The sequence below is a fragment of the Saccopteryx leptura genome, chromosome 2, assembly GCF_036850995.1.
Source record: "Saccopteryx leptura isolate mSacLep1 chromosome 2, mSacLep1_pri_phased_curated, whole genome shotgun sequence".
NCBI lineage: Eukaryota > Metazoa > Chordata > Mammalia > Chiroptera > Emballonuridae > Saccopteryx > Saccopteryx leptura.
Window position 1 is genome coordinate 364,999,073 of NC_089504.1, and position 18,337 is coordinate 365,017,409.

Here is an 18,337-nt window from a genome sequence, read left to right on the forward strand (position 1 = left end):
CCTGCCGCGGGAGCTGCTTGCCGCCCGCCCCGCAGCTGGGGACGCTTCAGAACGCAGGCGGCGGGGATCCCAGCGCCGGCGCCTTAGGTCGGACGAGCCCAGACCCGCGGCCCGCAGGCCCCGCCCACCGCCGCCCACGCGACGGCGCCACAGCGCCCACTGCTGGCCGAGGGCGGTCTGTACCCCTCGGGCTCCAGGCCTCGCGTCGACTCGCCCGCTGGTTGCGCCTGCGCACTGCCGCCCACGCGCACGCGCCTGCGCCCAGGTCCCGCTTTCCGAGAAGTGTGTCCCCCGCACCGCCCCGTCTGTTTCCAGAGCAACTGGGCGCCTCTCAGCGGCTGCGCGCGCAGCCTGGTGGTGTGGCGAGGCGGTGGCGGTGTCTCCGAACCCTTGCCATGGCGGCCGCGGACCCCAGCGTCTTCCTGCTCATGGTCCACGGGCAGGTGGAGAGCGCCCAGGTGAGTGGGTGTGGGACACGGCGAGAGACCGAGCTGGGGCCGAGATCACCCTCGAGGTCCCCGGACCCGGCTGCTGGGCTTGGTCCTCTAGGGATGGAGCCCGAGGCGTCCGTGAGGGCCCCGCGCTCCGAGCCCTCAGACCCTTGAACTTAGAATGGAGACGATTCGGTTCATCGGACCCAAGGGTGGTCGCATCCCGGCGGGCGCAAGGGGGCGCTCCTCTCCGTCCCCCCTGCACCCCTGACACCTCGTAAGATCCGCGTGTTTCTGTTTGTGCTCATCTCATTCAGTCCTCACCGCAGCCCGGTGCGTATGTCGATCGTACGAGCACCCCCGTCTTACAGATGGGAAAAGCTGCCCAAAGGAAGTGGCAGCGCTGGGATTGGAACCCAGATCCTTGCGACGCCAAGGCTTGGACACGCTGCCCTTTCAGACTGCTTGGAGGCCCTCCGCTGGGTGGGGGTCCTGTGTGTCTACATTGGAAGCACCCTCGCGACGCCCACTCTGCCCACCCTTCTGCTCCCGGGCCACTTCCAGCCGCCAGGCCTTCAGCTTAACGCCGTGCATATGCTCTGTCCCTGTAGCACCCTGAGTTCTCAGGTTTCTTCAGTTTCTCACCGGGTGTCCTCAGATCGCCTCTAGGCCCATGCCTGTTGTCAGGTGCTGGGGACACAGGCGTTAAGTCTGTTTCTTGCTCACAGTCTAATGGGGTTAACAGGAATAAACACAGGCAAACGGAGGGAGGCACCAGGGGCGGAGGAGCCAGGAGGTGGCCTGTGAGACAGCCTGGAAGTTAGGGCAGCCTCCCTGAAGGGTAAGTTTTAAAGGATGAGCAGGAGTTTGCCAGATGAAGGAAAGGGAAGGGCATGTCGGACAGAAGGTAGAGGTTGAGCAAAGGCCCAGGGGCGGCAGCAGCTCCCTTGGGCTCCCACATCTCGAGCCCCAGCACTGAACTCTGTTCACATTGCGGCTGCCTCTCATCCCAGCCCGGGTGTCTCAAGTTCAGAATTACTGCTGACTGTACCCGTCTAGCCAACACGGTGGCCTCCGCCTGAGTTCCTGTCAACAGAACTGTGTGTACTTGTTCCCCTAGTTTCCTGAGTACGACGACCTCTACTGCAAGTACTGCTTTGTGTACGGCCACGACTGGGTTCCCACAGCGGTAAGCTGGACTCTTGGGCCCCTGCCTTACAGCCCTCATGACTTGGCGTTTCTGAAGGTGTCGAACATGCCCCTTTCCCTCCCCCACCCCTAGTTCAGAACCATTTAAAAGGTAGACACTGCGTTTAGGGGTGACCTAAAATGAATTTTCTCCTGGGCGAGTTGGGAGTGAGAATGCAAACAGCATTGGGCTCACCCACACACATACCCAGTGCCGGGAGCTCGCGTGTGGCATCGAACGGGTAGGCAGTGCCGACAGGCCCCAGAACACCAGCCTGGAAGGGGCTGGGTGGTAGACGTTCTGGGCCAGCTCTCTCCTGGGTGACCTCTCAGCCCGTGGGGAGGACTCGGGAGTTCTCCCCCCAGGACTTCCCGAGGATCTGGGAGAGCTCCCCAGTACGTGGCCTGGCATGTGTTCAGGGCCCCACTAGACACCCAGATGGAGATGTGGCGTGGGCCGCGGGGCTGGGGCAGTGCTGATCTGGAGCTCAGAGGCAAGGACCAGGCTGCAGACGACCAGTGTAGGAGTCCTCAACATGCAGACCACATCGAAAGCCTGGAGACCAGTGAGATCTCCAGGGCGAATGAAGGAAGCATCCAAAGACTGAGCCACAGACACCCCTGCAGGACGGAGGGTGCGGAAGAGCTGTGGGGCAGCAGCAGCCCCCGGGAGGAGGAGGAGGAGGAGGAAGAGGAGGAGGAGGAGGGGCGCCAAGGCGTGTGGGGCCCCCGAAACCCAGTGGAGGAAAGATTTCAGGACGTGGTTAGCTCTCGGACGCTGCGAGTGGGCCACAGAGAACGAGGACAGAGACGTAACCAGAGATGTTGGGGTCACTGGTATTTACAAAGATGCTTTGGCAGAGTGGGGGCCTGTGGTCAGACTGGAGTGGGTTCGTGGAAGAAAAGGAAGGAATAGGAGCTGGTGAATACGGGCCACTCCTTCAAGGAGCTTTGTCGTAAAGGGGAGCAAGCATGGGTGGATGGTGGATGGTGGAGGGAGGAGAGTCAAGCAAGTCTCGTTGGTACCAGAGAACATGACACACACGTGCGTGCCGATGGGGAGGAGCTGGGTGAACTGGTGCCACAGGAGAGGGCGATGCCCCCCTAGGGCAGTCTCCTTCAGCAAGGCAGGGGGGACAAGGGCTCCCACACGGGTGAGGTTGGCCTTTGGAGGTGCCGATCTGTCATGAAATGCAACATTAAGAGACCTAGGAGCTGCTCTAGCGCCTCAGTTCCCTTTGTCTGGAAGTTAGTGTTTGGGCAGAAGGCAGGGCAGGAAACCAGCCCTCCCAACGACCTGCCCAGGTAGGGGAAAGGAGGACTGCCCAGAGCTGGGACACTAGCTGCCAGTGTCCTTGTCCTCGCAGGGTCTGGAGGAGGGCATCTCGCAGATTACATCTAAGAGCCAAGACGTGCGGCAGGCGCTGGTGTGGAACTTCCCCATCGATGTCACCTTTAAGAGCACCAACCCTTTTGGCTGTGAGTCCGCACGGGCCCTGCGGGCATGGGAGGAGCCGTGGGCGGTACCCAGGGCAGTCTCAGCCTCATCCTGCCCAGCACCGGGCACACGCAGATCTCCAGTGCCCGTCACCTGGGGCCCTGTGCCAGCCTTGCGGCGTGCTCCTGCCAGATGGCATCTCCCCCGTTCCTTCCTCCCACCCCGGTTCATCTCCATGCTGTGCAGCTGCCATTGTGGGAGGTCAGAGTGAATCCGGCGAAGCTCCGGCCTGAAGCCTTGGACGGCTCCATGCCTGTGAAGGGCGGAGCCCGGTGTCCAGGGATGTCCCTCAGCTCGCCATCACACCCGGACCCTGCTGCTCCCGTGCACAGCCCAGCGCCCGCCTCCCGGCTGTGCCTCAGGCCGGGCCCCTGCCCCGGGGACCTTCCCACACCCTCCCTCTGACCCTCCCAGAAGGCTTCCTTGGTTGCAGTTACTTTCTCCTTGTCTGGTGGTTACTTTTCACTTGAACTTAGTAAGCACTACTGTGTGTAAAGCCTGGGGCAGCTCCCTAAGGCTATGAGTATGTTACCTATGCGGACTGTTCGAGCTCCCGAGTCCTGTCTAGTGGGTAGATGACCCCCGTTTCTTTTCCCACATCAGGGAACAGACTCAAAACGGATGTCACTTGCCTTCCGCTTTACACCTCTTTGCTGAGCACGGATCTGATTTCATGATCATCTGATCTCATAGTTCAGGCCTTTCTGCTGCACGTGAGCAGGCCCAGGTTCACCGGGTAGTCCCGTGTAGGGCTTCCTGTCCTGCCCTCACCCTCCCTGGGCAAGGCACCTCCACAGTCTTCCTGGTACGGGGCTAGAGCATGACCAACATGCTCTTGCTGAGTGAGGACAGTCGGGAGAGGCCCATAAAACACTGACGGGCAAAGACAAGAGAACAAGTACAGGAAGGCGTCAGACAGACAGCAAAGCAGTGCCTCAACCAGGTCAAAACCTGGGAGGAAACCAGGCCACAGAGGAGACTGCGGAGGGGGGTGCAGGCTCTGACAGCCCCTCTGGTGTCGGGGCGCAAGGCGTGGCGTCAGAGCTCTGGACGGGGTTGGATTCTGACTTGTTCCACCACTTTTCAAGCGGTCACTATAAAGCGCGGTGACTAAGACAGTCATTTTGGCACAAAGATAGACAAACCCATGGAGAGCCCCAGACCCACGCCCGTGTGGACACCTGACCTCACGAGCAGGGGGCACGGCCGAAACTCAGGGGAGAGAGCCTTCCCCCTTCCTGAGTGTGTCTGAGAGTCTTTTTGGTACACGGAGCCGGGACAGCGGGGCGTGCCAGGGTAAAGATGAAAACTGACCCTCACTTCATGTCACACAGACAGAACTCTGCCCCAGATGGGCGTATCCATGGAAGCATGAGAAGCAGAAGGCTTCAGGAAGACAGCCTGGGACACGGGAGCTGTGAGGTCAGGGGAAAAGAAAACACTGTAAAGAGAAATGTCCATGAGTTTCCCTGTCACAGGGAAGGGCTTCCGCTCACCAAGACGTCGAGGATGACAAGGCAAGTGACAAGTCACACGCACTGCAGATCCGCGACAGACTGGCCTGCAGAGAAAGGGACGGGACACTCTCTCAACTTACTTTGTTTTTTAAATGTATTGATTTTTAGAGAGAGAGAGAGACAGACAGAAACACTGTTCCTGTGTGTGCCCTGACTGGGGATCGAACCGGCCACCTCTGCATCCTGAAACGGTGCTCTGAGCAGCCGAGCTGTCCAGCTGAGGCTCCACTAATTTTAGTAAGAACAATTACTAAATTATAGTCAAGGAAAACACCAATGAAAGTGAGCACCCTGTTCGCCCCCCAGAATAACTCGAATGAAACTGAGAAGAACAAGCCTTTGTGAAGACCTAGAGGAACGGAGAGGGGTGTGACCGCTTTGGAAAACAGCTTGGCATCATCTAAGACCGAGCACGTGTGCCCTGAGTAGTTCCCTTCTTGGGTACGTGCCCAGTAGGAACGTGTGCACGTGTGTGACGAGCTTGTGCAGGAGGAGCAGCATGTTCCTGGCCTCACCATCCACGGGAGCCCCGACAGGGAGACCACCCGTGTGTCCGTCAGCGCGAGAGGATGCCAGGCCCGCGTGGTCGGTCCAGAGGCTGGACGTGGCAAAGCTCTGTGTGAAACAACGTGGATGAATCTCACAAACGTGTCGAATTAAAGCTGAATACAAAAATAGACATACTGTGTGATTTCACTTATGTGAAGTTCACAGGAGGAGGTGGAACTGAAGTACCCCTTTGTTCGGGACGCATTCTCTGGCAGTGACACCTTCAAGGACTGGTCTCGCAGAATTCAGAGCGGTGGCCCTCACCTTTGGAGCGGCGTGACAGAAGGGGCACAGACCTTCCTGAGCACTCACCGAGCTCCCTCACCTTTGGGGCGGCGTGACAGAAGGGGCACAGGCCTTCCTGAGCACTCACCGAGCTCTTTGTTCGCCTCAGGCCCCAGTGCAAGCATCTGAGAGACGGAACGGGGACAGGGGTGAGGTCGTCGGGGTGCCTGGGCTGGTGGCTGCAGGGTCAGGGCCTGGCGGGCCGCTTCCGAGCCTCACTGCCCCACCTGTCACCTGGAGCAGTGATCTCCCCAGCACCCAAGGGACGGACAGACGGACAGAGACAAAAGGACCGGAGGTGCCTTGTGAACAGGGAACAGGTGGAATTGTTAGCATATTAAAGGACGGTGCCTGGAAGGCTCTCTCTCTCTCTCTCTCTCTCTCTCTCTGTCTCTGACCTCTCCCATGGACACTTCAAAACCAGCCCCTCTGGCCTAGGAGCCACGTGTTCCACGCTCGAGTCTGACGCCTTTCATCAGAGAGGAAGCCCCCAGAGCAGGCCCTTGGCCCCGTTCACAGCGGGTCCCACACCTGGAACAGGGGCCTCTGGAGACGCTTCTGTGTCTGACAGAACTGGGGCAGGGTCCGGGCTCTGACTCCCAGGCATCTGGGCCAAGCAAGGGGCTTGGCCAGCCGGTTCTGGTTCCCCCGCCCCACTTCCCTGCATCCTGGGGTGCAGAAGGGGTCCCTTGTCCGCAGCTGCTCTCTGTCAGGGCCCTGCCCTTGGGCCCCTCGCTGCTCTGCCCTCCGCCTTCCCGGTTTCCCAGCGCTGACCCCGCCTTCCCCGTTTCCCAGCGCTGACCCCGCCTTCCCGCCTTCCCCGTTTCCCAGCGCTGACCTCCGCCTTCCCCGTTTCCCAGCGCTGACCTCTGCCTTCCCCGTTTCCCAGCGCTGACCCCGCCTTCCCCGTTTCCCAGCGCTGACCCCGCCTTCCCCGTTTCCCAGCGCTGACCCCGCCTTGGCTTCCCCAGGGCCGCAGATGGTGCTCAGCGTGTACGGACCGGACGTGTTTGGGAACGACGTGGTCCGGGGCTACGGGGCGGCGCACGTGCCCTTCTCGCCTGGCAGGTATGTCCTCGCTGTCACCTGCTCTGCTCAGGGACCTGGGCATCCTCAGCAGGGCCTCTCCTGGGATGGACTTCACCTCTAGGCTGAGGATGGGCTGGTTGCCAGGAGCCTGGGCAGCTCAAGTCAGCTGGTGGGGGCACAGCCTCTGGAAGGAGAGCCAAGTGGGTGAGGTTCGTGCTGCCACCCAAACCCCATGAGGTGGGAGGGGTGCTGGGGGACCCAACAGGGAACGCTGGGGCGTCCTGAGGGGCCTGGGTCCCCTGCACAGGCCTGGGCAGTCAGGGTCCGGGGTTCAGACAGCCACTCCTGAGCTCTCCCCTCCCTCAGTGTCCTGCAGACCCCTCACCAGTGCCCCTTCTGTGCCCGGCCCTACTGGCACCAGAGGACACAGATGTCTCAGACACTGTGTGACTGCATGCTCTGCCCTCGGCGCCCGAGTCGCAGACGTGATGGAGAGGCACACTTGACGGGGCATCCGTGGCACAGGAGGGCCGAGGTCAGCGGGCCTCAGAGATGGAATTCAAGAGGGACAAGGAGGAACGGGGTGTGCTGAGTGCTCTGAGTACTGTTAAGACAGCGCAAGATGCCACGGGGTGGGGGGCGGTGGAGGGGCGGCAGGTAGAGGGCGGAGGGACAGGGCCTCAGGCGCTGAGGACGGGACTGGAGTGGGCGGGTGACCGCAGGCAAAGTCCAGGGTCTGTCGGGGGCTTCCCGGAGGCAGGGCGTCCAGGCTGGGCAGAGCATTTGCAACTCAGAGACAGACAAGGGTGGGGGGGGGGGGCCGAGGCCTCGGGTTCGAGGTTTGTAACCCTAACCTCCTTCCAACCCTTAAAAGAAACAAAACCCTCATGCGACCAAGCTCACGCTGGGCCAGGTCCACTGTGCCCCCGCGCCCTCCCGGTGCTGAGGTCCGCCGTGCCCCCCCCCGCCCCGCGCCCTCCCGGCGCTGAGGTCCGCCGTGGCCCCCCCCCGCCCCGCGCCCTCCCGGCGCTGAGGTCCGCCGTGCCCCCCCCCCGCCCCGCGCCCTCCCGGCGCTGAGGTCCGCCGTGCCCCCCCCCCCCCCCCCCGCGTCCTCTCGGTGCTGAGGTCTGCCGTGCCCCCCCCCCCCCCCGCGCCCTCCCGGCGCTGAATGCCACGCCCAGGCCACGACGCAGCCAGCGCGGGCTGGATGGTCAGCCTGGGCTCCCGCGGGCACCGCCGGGCCTGCTGCTGCTCACTGCCCACTGCAGGCTCAGTCCTTTCCTGTCCCTCAGCACATCTGTCTGTGAAAACGTCTGTTTCAGGCACAAGAGGACCATCCCCATGTTTGTCCCAGAATCTACATCCATGCTGCAAAAGTTTACAAGGTATGTTTCCTACACGCCACCCTGTTCCCTCCTCCTGACCTAGGTGGTCAGGGTGGAGAGAGGGACGTCACACTCACCCCTCACTTGTGCCAGGTCACCTTGCCAGGTCTTCACTGGGGACAGATGGCAACGAGTTCTGTGGGGTTACCGAGGCCACTGCTCCAGCAGCACGAGGCCGAGCAGTTTTACTCTGTGCTGTCCAAGGTCTTTGTGTGGGAACAGATGGGCAAACGCTTGTGACGTGACCACGGTCGGGCGTAAGGAGACACAGCGGTCAGAGCCAGATGACCTAACACAGCCCTAGTAACTGAGTAGGCAGCACCCATTGGTCAGTGCTCAACGCCTCCCTCCTGGGGAGCCTCCGTGAGGGGTGGTCTGAGCAGAGGCCAGGGCTACGGTGGGCCGTGCGGGAGACCCGGAAGGACGTTCCAGGCACAGGACAGCACATGCAAGGCTCTCAGGAGGCCACAAACTGGCCGGCTAGCAGCGGCCAGGGGGTGGCTGTGGCCTGGATGGCCAACGAGGGGGATGTGGGGGGCACTCGGGGGACCTGGACATGGCCCACAGGGAGTGCTGTGACCAGGGGACAGGACGACTGGGCCTCAGGCTGCTGCCCCACCGCGTCCAAGCTGCAGTGGGCGGGCCGGCTGGCCCTGACGACTGACCAGGGACGGGACCAGAAGCCTCCATCCACCGAGCTCAGCTCAGGCCACCACCACCCCCAATAGGTCAGCCAGGAACAGGCCTGGACCCTCTGTTCACAGCTGGGACAAGGGGTGCATGTGGTTCTGGGGCGGCAGCTGGCAAGCGGACCCTGCAGGCCTGGCCAGGACCAGGGAGAGGCCGGGGCAGAGGGGCAGCGCTGGGCCTGCACCCAGGAAGCCTCACCAGGTTCCGAGGCCTGGGGAGGGAAGAAGGGGCACTGGAAGCCCCTCTGGAGGCCGCCATGACGGGAAGGGCCAGATGCCAGGGTCAGTGTCAGCCGGAGGGACCACGCACCCCACAGGGTTGTCGGGGAAGCAGAGGGCAGCGCCCAGCTGTGCCAGCCGTGGCACGGGGGGGGGGGCTAAGGGCTGGGAGAGTCCGTGTGGCCATCTGGCCAGGGGTCGGTGTGCTGCCCGCCCACAGCTCCGAGGGAAGGGCTGGGCTTGCGCCTGAGGTCTGACCGAGGAAAGGTTCTGCGGCCAAAGTCGGAGCTTTCAGTGTGCAGAGCGGGCGAGGCCTTCGCCGAGGCCTTGGTGCGGGAGGCCCCCGGCCCTCTGCAGGGGCTCTCGGTGGCTGATGTAGCGGGTTACCACAAACTCGAGGGCTGAGGTCAGGGTGTGGCCAGCAGCACAGCCTTCTCCCTCCGGGCCCCAGGCAGAATCCTTCTAGTCTGCGGCCTTCTTGGCTCATGGCTGTCACTCCTATTCCTGCCTCTGGTCACGTGGCCTGTGTGTATCAGATCTCCCTCTCATGGGGACATTTCTGATGGCATTTAAGGTCTGCCTGGAAAAGCCAGGATAATCTTCCCGGGTTAAGATCCTCAACTTAAATCACATAAGCAGAGACCCTTTTTTTCCAAATAAGGTCACATTCACAGGTTCCAGGGACTGAGACCTGACATCTTGGGGGCCATTGTTCAGCCTGTAATGGTACCTCCAACCTGGTCTTCATGTAGCAGCGAAAAAGGGGTTCCTAAGCACAGCTTTAGAAACTACTCGGGCACATCTCTGCAGTTAGGGTTAACCTCAGCCAGAGGCTCCCAGGCCCCCCCATGTCCCCTGGCCCCGCTGACCTCGTGCCGTCTCCCCCATGCACCTCTCCCTGCCTCAGTTCCTCCAGCCGGCTGGGTCCGTCCCTGCTGTGTGCCCTTGCTGGTCTGTCTCCGGGCCGTGTGCCTCCTAGCCCTCCACAAGCAGACGGCCCTCCTTACCTTGGGGGAGATGCAGCGACATGATCAGCCTGTGTTTTCACACCTGGGTTGTGCCAGGCCCCTGGGGGCTGCTTCTCTGCCTCAGCTGCCTGGGAGGTGGGTGCTGTTAGAGCCCCACTCCTCAGATGGAGAGACTGAGGCACAGAGATGCAGGGACTCACCCACCCAGCCCAGCCTGGAACCCGGGTCCCGTCTCCCTCCGTGTCCCCTTCCTTGGGGCTGGGAGTCCGCGAGCCTCTCACTGCATCTCCATGCAGCCTGCAGACTAACTGAGCAGTTCTCCAGCATCCAGCAATGGGTCAGACAGGTGGGCCCTGCTGCCGTCCAGATATCAGAGCAGGCTGGCCGGAGGGATCCACCCAGCCTCCTGCAGGTCACTCCTCTCCCGGGAGGGGTTGGAAGCTGACCTGTCCTGAGGCTCAGGGCGCCTCACTCCTTCCACCTGGGAGCCCGAGGCTCCTCAGATGCCCCTGTTGCCCGTGACCGGTCCCCAGAGCAGGTGGCCCGGGACGAAGCCTGCGTCTGCCTGACCCACCAGCCAGAATAGCGCACGGTCTTTGTTTCTGGCTCCGTGGGCGTGTGGGAGGCAAGGTTGCCGCGTTGCCCGGCTCCGGCAGGTCTGGAGCCCAGAGGGCGGGGCAGCGTGGAGGCCCCAGTCACACCCAGCTCCGGTGCCCCCTCTGGTGGCCGCGGGCGAGTCTCTGGACTCCTCTGAGCCTCTGTGGCTCCTGGGGGGCGGGTAGGACAGCGGGCCGTCAGAGCGACTGAGTTAGTGGTGGTGTTGGCACAGCTAGAATCACAGGCATAAGGTTCGTGTTTTCTGTGGCACTTGACTCACTACCTTCACCTCAGGGCCCCGTGGGTGGGTAGGTCTTATCTCTATTACTACTGAGAATATTAGGGTTCAGAGATGGGACGTGGCTTGTCCTGGATCCCACACTAAGCACAGTGGGAAACCCAGATGTGGTCCTTTCTGCCAGACTCTGGGATGGGGCCCTTCTCCCTGGGGAGGCTTGTGGGGGGGGTCACACGTGCCCCAGGCCCCGCCCCCACCTCCGCTGCCATCACCTTCCCGGTACTTCCGCCTGGGTTCAGGATGGGCACCCCCACTCCGCCCCCGTCTCCCTCAGCGCCTGTCCCGGGTGAGTCAGACCAGTGGGCCCGCAGAGAGCAGCCTCCTGTGCGGAAGGAGCTGCAGAGCCCGCAGGCTCCCGGCACCACCTCTGTGGCCCCTGGCCTCGCCTTTCAGACCGGCTGGGGGCGGAGCTTCCGCCCACACGTAGTGTCTGTGAGGACCGGCCGTGGCCTCGCTCACCTGGTGCTCTGTCTTCCCAGCTGGTTCATGGGCCGGCGGCCTGAGTACACAGACCCCAAGGTGGTGGCCCAGGGCGAAGGCCGGGAAGGTAAGGCTTGACCCCCGAAGCCCACCCGTCCCCCGATGGGCAGGCTGGAGCCTGAGGGACTGGGTGGACCCCTGGGGAGACAGGGTAGGTGCTGCAGGAGCAGTCCCAGGACCTTGTCCTCCTGTGCGGGGGGAGGGGGGGCAGGCTGAGACAGATTCTCGGGGCTCCTGGCTCTGTCTGCACGCCCGGCTGACGCCCCTTCTTCCCCCAGTGACCCGCGTCCCCCTGGCTCTGTCTGCACGCCCGGCTGATGCCCCTTCTTCCCCCAGTGACCCGCGTCCCCCTGGCTCTGTCTGCACTGCCCGGCTGATGCCCCTTCTTCCCCCAGTGACCCGCGTCCCCCTGGCTCTGTCTGCACGCCCGGCTGATGCCCCTTCTTCCCCCAGTGACCCGCGTCCCCCTGGCTCTGTCTGCACGCCCGGCTGATGCCCCTTCTTCCCCCAGTGACCCGCGTCCCCCTGGCTCTGTCTGCACGCCCGGCTGATGCCCCTTCTTCCCCCAGTGACCCGCGTCCCCCTGGCCTGTCTGCACTGCCCAGCTAAAGCCCCTTCTTCCCCCAGTGACCCGCGTCCCCCTGGCCTGTCTGCACTGCCCAGCTAAAGCCCCTTCTTCCCCCAGTGACCCGCGTCCCCCTGGCTCTGTCTGCACTGCCCGGCTGACGTTCCTTCTTCCCCCAGTGACCCGCGTCCCCCTGGCCTGTCTGCACTGCCCGGCTGACGCCCCTTCTTCCCCCAGTGACCCGCATCCCCCTGGCCTGTCTGCACTGCCCGGCTGATGCCCCTTCTTCCCCCAGTGACCCGCATCCCCCTGGCCTGTCTGCACTGCCCGGCTGACGCCCCTTCTTCCCCCAGTGACCCGCATCCCCCTGGCCTGTCTGCACTGCCCGGCTGACGCCCCTTCTTCCCCCAGTGACCCGCGTCCCCCTGGCTCTGTCTGCACTGCCCGGCTGACGCCCCTTCTTCCCCCAGTGACCCGCGTCCGCTCCCAAGGCTTCGTCACTCTCCTCTTCAATGTGGTGACCAAGGACCTGAGGAAGCTGGGCTACGACACGGGGCCTTCGGACACACAGGGTGTCGTGGGGCCCAGCCTGCCCCAAGGGCTCCCCCAGTGAGGGACAGGCTGAGAAGCTCCCCACGGCGCCCAGAGCCAGCCAGCCGGCCTCTGCTGCCCGGTGCGCAGTTGGGAGGGCGGTATCTCTGTAAGATACATGAATTGTCGCTTTGTCACAGAGCCCAGGCCATCGCTGTGCCTCCCCCAGGTAGGAGGCCAGGGCCAGCCCTTATGCGCTGCTGTCCCCGGCACTCTGGGGATGGAAGCACTTGTCACCCAGCCATGCTCCATGACCACCAGCCTGCTAGCAGGAGGTGTCTGGAGGCTCCCGGCCTGCCCCCACCTGCACAGACGAGTCCCTGGGGCTCCGGCTTTCTGGCACATCCATGGCGGGGACGGGGGCCAGCCTCGCCACACACACTGCGCTCTGAGCTGAGGTGGCACAGGTCCCCGGGCAGCAGCTCACCAGCCCTGAGCCCAAGGCCAGGCCTTCTCACCCTCTCCCCGTGCACACCCTGGGCCCCCGCCACCCAGAGCCCCAGGCAGACCCTCCAGGCGGGGCAGTGTGCCCAGTCTTCTCCCAGCTCCTGCCCCACAAAGTGCCCACCACAGGCTCCTGGCCGCCCGCCTGCTGCCTGGGGACCCCCGGCCCCACCCTGGCACACCACCCAGCTGCCACCACCGGCCCTACCCTGGCACACCACCCAGCTGCCACCCAGCCTGCGCCACACGACCATGGGGAGGCCTCTGCCTGCCCTCTCGGTTCTCCCAGCAGCACAAGGAGCTGCTGGGGGCTTCCCCCACCCGCTCAGCTCGCCACAGGCCGTAGGCTGGAGCTGAGAGCCGGCAGAATCCGTTCCGCCCACCTGACCCGGAGGGAGCTCCATCGTGGGGCTGAACTGAACCCCACTGTCCCTGCACGCCTCTGGGGCTCCCACACGCCCACCGCGCGCTCAGAAACGGGGTTTGTCCTTGCTCCCCACCCCGGCTCCGACACGCAGGCCGTCAGACCACACTCGGATGTTCACTGAAGACCTGACGGCCTTCTCTCCTCTGGGTGTTGTCCATGGCAACACCTCTGACCACGAGGACAGTCCTTCCCATGCCTGGGCTTCTTCCTCATCCTCCTGCCTTGCAATAAACGGACCCTCAGCAGCTGCCCGTGGTCAGACCCTGCTTCTCGTCACCGCTGACGGCACTGCCTCGAGTGTCACCCAGTGTCCCTCCCTCCCTGTGTGCAGCTCTCCTCCCGTGGTCGCCGCCCCGACGGCCGGCCCCTCCCGTCAGCGCAGCTGAGAGCCCAGTCCTTTGGGTGTTTGGGAGCCTTCTTCCTTTTCCCCTTTCTTTTCTTTTTCAAAGAGGGCTGCACATTTATTTCAAGGATAATAGGAAGCTAAACTCAGTTTTCTCTTCTGTGTGCCTAGGAAAGTGCCCTCCATGGTGTGGTGCTGCTCAGTTCAGACTGGGAGCCTGCCGGTCACCTGCAGGGGCCGGGTTCTTCCAGAGCCTTGCTCCCACGAGCAGGGCCACCCTGAGGAAGAGGTCAGCAGGGAGTCCTGTGCAGACGACTCACAGATCAGCCACACCGTGCTTTGGGGACCGAGGGTGTAACAACCTGTTAGTACAATTCACAGTGATGAGCTGCCTCTTGTTCTGGTACATGCTTACACCACAGCCCTGTGCGACTTCTGTGAGGGGAAGGGACAGACGTCAGAATGCGTCGTTTAAAGAAGTACAAATGAGACGCTTGACAGTGCTGTGTTTTTGTAGGTCATCTCAGGATGTAATGTCTCTTCGATCGTCAGGTGATAAGAGGGTGAAAACCTGTGAATCAAGCATTCAGCTGGATTCTAAAAAACCAGCCTGACCTGTGGTGGCACAGTGGATCGTGTCCACCTGGAAGTCTGAGGTTGCCAGTTCAAAATTCCGGGCTTGCCTGGTCAAGGCACATATGAGAAGCAACCACTATGAGTTGATGCTTCCTGCTCCTCCTCTCTCTCTCTCTCTCTCCCCCCCTCTCTCTCTAAAATCAATAAATAAAGTCTTAACATCTTAACAAGTAAATAAAGACAAAAGCCAGGGTCTCGCTTAGGCTGTATTTCAAAGGGACAACAATGGACCCTCTTTACTTTTTTTTTTTTTACAGAGTCAGAGGGAGAGACACAGACAGACAGACAGAAAGGGAAATGAGAAGCATCAATCATTAGTTTTTCGTTGCAACACCTTAGTTGTTCATTGATTGCTTTCTCATATGTGCCTTGACCGGGGGGCTATAGCAGACCGAGTGACCCCTTGCTCGAGCCAGCGACCTTGGGTCCAAGCTGGTGAGCTTTGCTCAAACCAGATGAGCCTGCGCTCAAGCTGGCGACCTCGGGGTCTCGAACCTGGGTCCTCGGCATCCCAGTCCGACACTCTATCCACTGCGCCACCCACTGCCTGGTCAGGCTCTTTACTTTTTAATGAACGTGCTACTTCTGGTGTCCTGTGCATCCGTTTCTGAAAGACGAGTACGGCGGCCTGTTTTCCAGCATGGTGACTTTCTACCTTCTTTCGTCACACGGCACACACAAACTACTAAGATATTCTGTGGTGCACCAAAAAAAGTATACTTTTTTGCCAACCTGACAAAAAAAGATACGATTTTGATTCACACAACTAGTGCTGGCCGCTGTCATTTCTTTACTTGGCCTTGGGGGAGGCGGTCAGAGCCTGACTGAAGCCTCGGGTAGTACGTGTTAAGATTCCTGTGGCGCACGGGCAGTCGCTGCTCTGACAGCTCAGGTCCGCTCTGAGGTAAGCTGGACTTTCACAAGTCAGACGATCGGCGGTGAGCAGGGTCTGACGTCGGCCTGGCTTCGCCGTGGGCTGCACGCAGGTCCACCTCGGTGCGCTCCCTCCCTGACCCTCGGCGCCCACACGCTGCCCGTCACCCTCAGGCCTGGGGGCACCTAGGCCATCTGCGCGGGACCAGGGCCTAGTCAGCGTCCAGCCTGAGGTCTGCCCCCACTCTGTACACAGCCAGGTGACCCTTGGAGCACTGCCCATCGGTCTCCTTGCTCCCTTCGCCAGCCCCCAGGCATTCCCCGAGTAAACGTCACCTTCCTGCCCTCAGACCTGAGTGCCCGGGAGGAATTGGCAAGACCTGAGCCCTGACCGTCCCGCCACCAACCCAGACGCCAGCCGGCACCTGCTCTGGGCCCGGGGTGGTCCCTGAGGCCTCCTCACGTGAGAGACCGCCCCCTTGCACAGCCCCCCCCCCCACGCTTCTCTCTGTGGGGTCCCTGTCATCAGCCGACGGAGCAGAGCACGCGTGCAGAGAAGCCCGGACCCCCACGTGCTGCCGTGCTGCCTCGCTCCACCGCAGTGGACAGGGCCCGAGTCCTCCACCCTCCCCGGCACTGCCCAGAAACCTGCCAGGTCCACGCGCAAGCTTCAGGCCGCAGGTGCCCGGTCTGCCAGCACCTCCGACCTAGCGCTGAGCCCTCCTGTGTTTCATCTCCTACTTTTTATTTCTTAACATTCTATTTTTTTAAATTTATTTATTTTTTTGTATTTTTCTGAAGTTGGAAACAGGGAGGCAGAGAGACAGACTCCCACATGCATCTGACCGGGATCCACCCGGCATGCCCACCAGGGGGCAATGCTCTGCCCATCTGGGGTGTCACTCTTGCAATCGGAGCCATTCTAGTGCCTGAGGCAGAGGCCACAGACCAATCCTCAGCGCCCGGGCAAACTTTTTGCTCCAATGGAGCCTTGGCTGCGGGAGGGGAAGAGAGAGACAGAGAGGAAGGAGAAGCAGATGGGCGCCTCTCCTGTGTGCCCTGGCCGGGAATTGAACCCGGGACTCCTGCACGCCAGGCTGATGCTCTACCACTGAGCCAACCGGCCAGGGCCGTTCTATTTTTTTATTTAAAGATTTTGACTTTACATGCTTGACCAGGTGGTGGCACAGTGGATAGAGCGTCGGACTGGGATGTGGAGGACCCAGGTTCAAGACCCCAAGGTTGCCAGTTTGAGCGCATGCTCATTTGGTTTGAGCAAAGCTCACCAGCTTGGACCCAAGGTCACTGGCTTGAGCAAGGGGTCACTCGGTCTGCTAAAGGCCCAGTCAAGGCACATATGAGAAAGCAATTAATGAACAACTAAGGTGTCGCAACAATAAACTAATGATCGATGCCTCTCATCTCTCTTCGTTCCTGCCTGTCCCTCTCTCTCTCTGTTTCTGCCACAAAAAAATAAAGATTTTGACTTTACAGAGAGGAGGGGTAGGGAAGTGAGAAGCATGAACTCATAGTTGCTGCACTTCAGTTCACTACTTGCTACAATGTCGTATGTGCCTGAGCAGGAAGCCCAGGGCCTCTCACCGGCGACCTCGGCGCTCCAGGCCGATGCTCTGTCCACTGCACCGCCGTAGGCCGGGCCACAAACACGGAGGAGCTGAAACACCCTTACAGGAAACACCCACACGTCAGCCACTTAACCATTTTACCGGCGTTTTCACCTCTGCCCGGCTCCCCCCTCTCCAAGCCATCCTGTTGTTAGAGCTTTTCAAGACCGACTGCCAGTCAGCACACCTGCAGGTTTCAGCATACGTACCATTAGCTGTAGTTCAATGTTTGTTTCAAGTGTTGTTTTTTGAGGGAACACTTACCTCCGATGAAATGCATAAATCTTACGTGTTCTCCATGCTGAGCTGAGAGGGGCAGGCCCAGGCCCCACCGGGTGGCAGCACGTGCTGTCACCCCAGAAAGCCCCCTCCGCTCGCCCCAGTCGAGGCAACGGAACGTTCCGGCGAGGAGGTGGTGGCCGAGGGCGTGCTGGTGCCCGGGAGGCGGGCGGTGCGTGAGCTCGTGACCACCTGCCTGAAGAGCCGAGGCCCCCCAGCTGTGCCTCGGCCCTCGGCCCCCCAGCTGTGCCCCGGCCCTCGGCCCCCCAGCTGTGCCCCGGCCCTCGGCCCCCCAGCTGTGCCTCGGCCCCCCAGCTGTGCCCCGGCCCTCGGCCCCCCAGCTGTGCCCCGGCCCTCGGCCCCCCAGCTGTGCCCCGGCCCTCCAGCTGTGCCCCGGCCCTCGGCCCCCCAGCTGTGCCCCGGCCCTCGGCCCCCCAGCTGTGCCTCGGCCCCCTGCTGTGCCCCGGCCCTCCAGCTGTGCCCCGGCCCTCCAGCTGTGCCCCGGCCCTCGGCCCTCCAGCTGTGCCCCGGCCCCCTGCTGTGCCCCAGCCCTCGGCCCCCCAGCTGTGCCCCGGCCCTCGGCCCCCCAGCTGTGCCCCGGCCCTCGGCCCTCCAGCTGTGCCCCGGCCCCCTGCTGTGCCCCAGCCCTCGGCCCTCCAGCTGTGCCCCGGCCCCCAGCTGTGCCCTGGCCCTCGGCCCCCCTGCTGTGCCCCGGCCCTCGGCCCCCCAGCTGTGCCCCGGCCCTCGGCCCCCCAGCTGTGCCTCGGCCCTCCAGCTGTGCCCTGGCCCTCCAGCTGTGCCCTGGCCCTCCAGCTGTGCCCCGGCCCTCGGCCCCCCAGCTGTGCCCCGGCCCTCGGCCCCCCAGCTGTGCCTCGGCCCCCTGCTGTGCCTCGGCCCTCCAGCTGTGCACTCCTCCGCTGGGACGGGGTTGTCGCCAGGCCACGCCCTTCCCTGCCGGTCTCCCCACATCTACGTGGGTGGTGGGTCGATGTCACTAGCCGGCTGAGAATGTGGGCTGGAAGGACACTCACCACGTGGACGTCTGGCCCACTGACCACCTCCCAGAGCAGCCCTCCAACTGCCTCCTTTCCCAGGACACGGGGGCCAGTGTGGTCTAGGGTGGCCCCTCACAAGGAGGCTGCTGGGAACACCCGCACGGGCATTCTGTGAGCGAGAAACTGTGTTCAGCCAGAGGATTTGGGGTTTATTTGCTCCTGCGGAACCTGCCCCAACTCTGGTACGGAAGCTGGCATCAGAGTGGGCTCCTGGGCGCTGGCCTGATGGCTGGGTGGTAGGCGGGAAGACACGAGTGGACGCTGGACGGCAGGACAGCCCTCTCATGGGAGACAGCAGGCTAACCCGGGCTAGCTGTGGGCTGCTGGGCCGCCCTCCCGGGAGAGGGTGTGGTGAGCACCGGCCCC

General features: G+C 62.5%; 2 protein-coding genes across 2 annotated transcripts; both read left to right on the forward strand.

Annotated features, from left to right (window-relative positions):
- Window positions 1-312: 312 nt before the first annotated feature.
- On the forward strand, window positions 313-13,408 carry B9D1 (B9 domain containing 1). Its single transcript, XM_066364992.1, has 7 exons — window positions 313-458; window positions 1,552-1,620; window positions 2,987-3,098; window positions 6,440-6,536; window positions 7,820-7,882; window positions 11,133-11,200; window positions 12,169-13,408. Exons 1-7 carry the CDS (start codon window positions 396-398, stop codon window positions 12,309-12,311), a joined length of 615 nt encoding a protein of 204 aa, XP_066221089.1. The 5' UTR covers window positions 313-395; the 3' UTR covers window positions 12,312-13,408.
- Window positions 12,986-17,922, forward strand: LOC136392418 (proline-rich protein 36-like). The gene is made up of 4 exons (XM_066364579.1): window positions 12,986-13,075; window positions 15,320-15,385; window positions 15,615-15,693; window positions 17,021-17,922. The coding sequence occupies exons 1-4, from the start codon at window positions 12,986-12,988 to the stop codon at window positions 17,920-17,922; spliced, it is 1,137 nt and encodes a 378-aa protein (XP_066220676.1).
- Window positions 17,923-18,337: the final 415 nt, after the last annotated feature.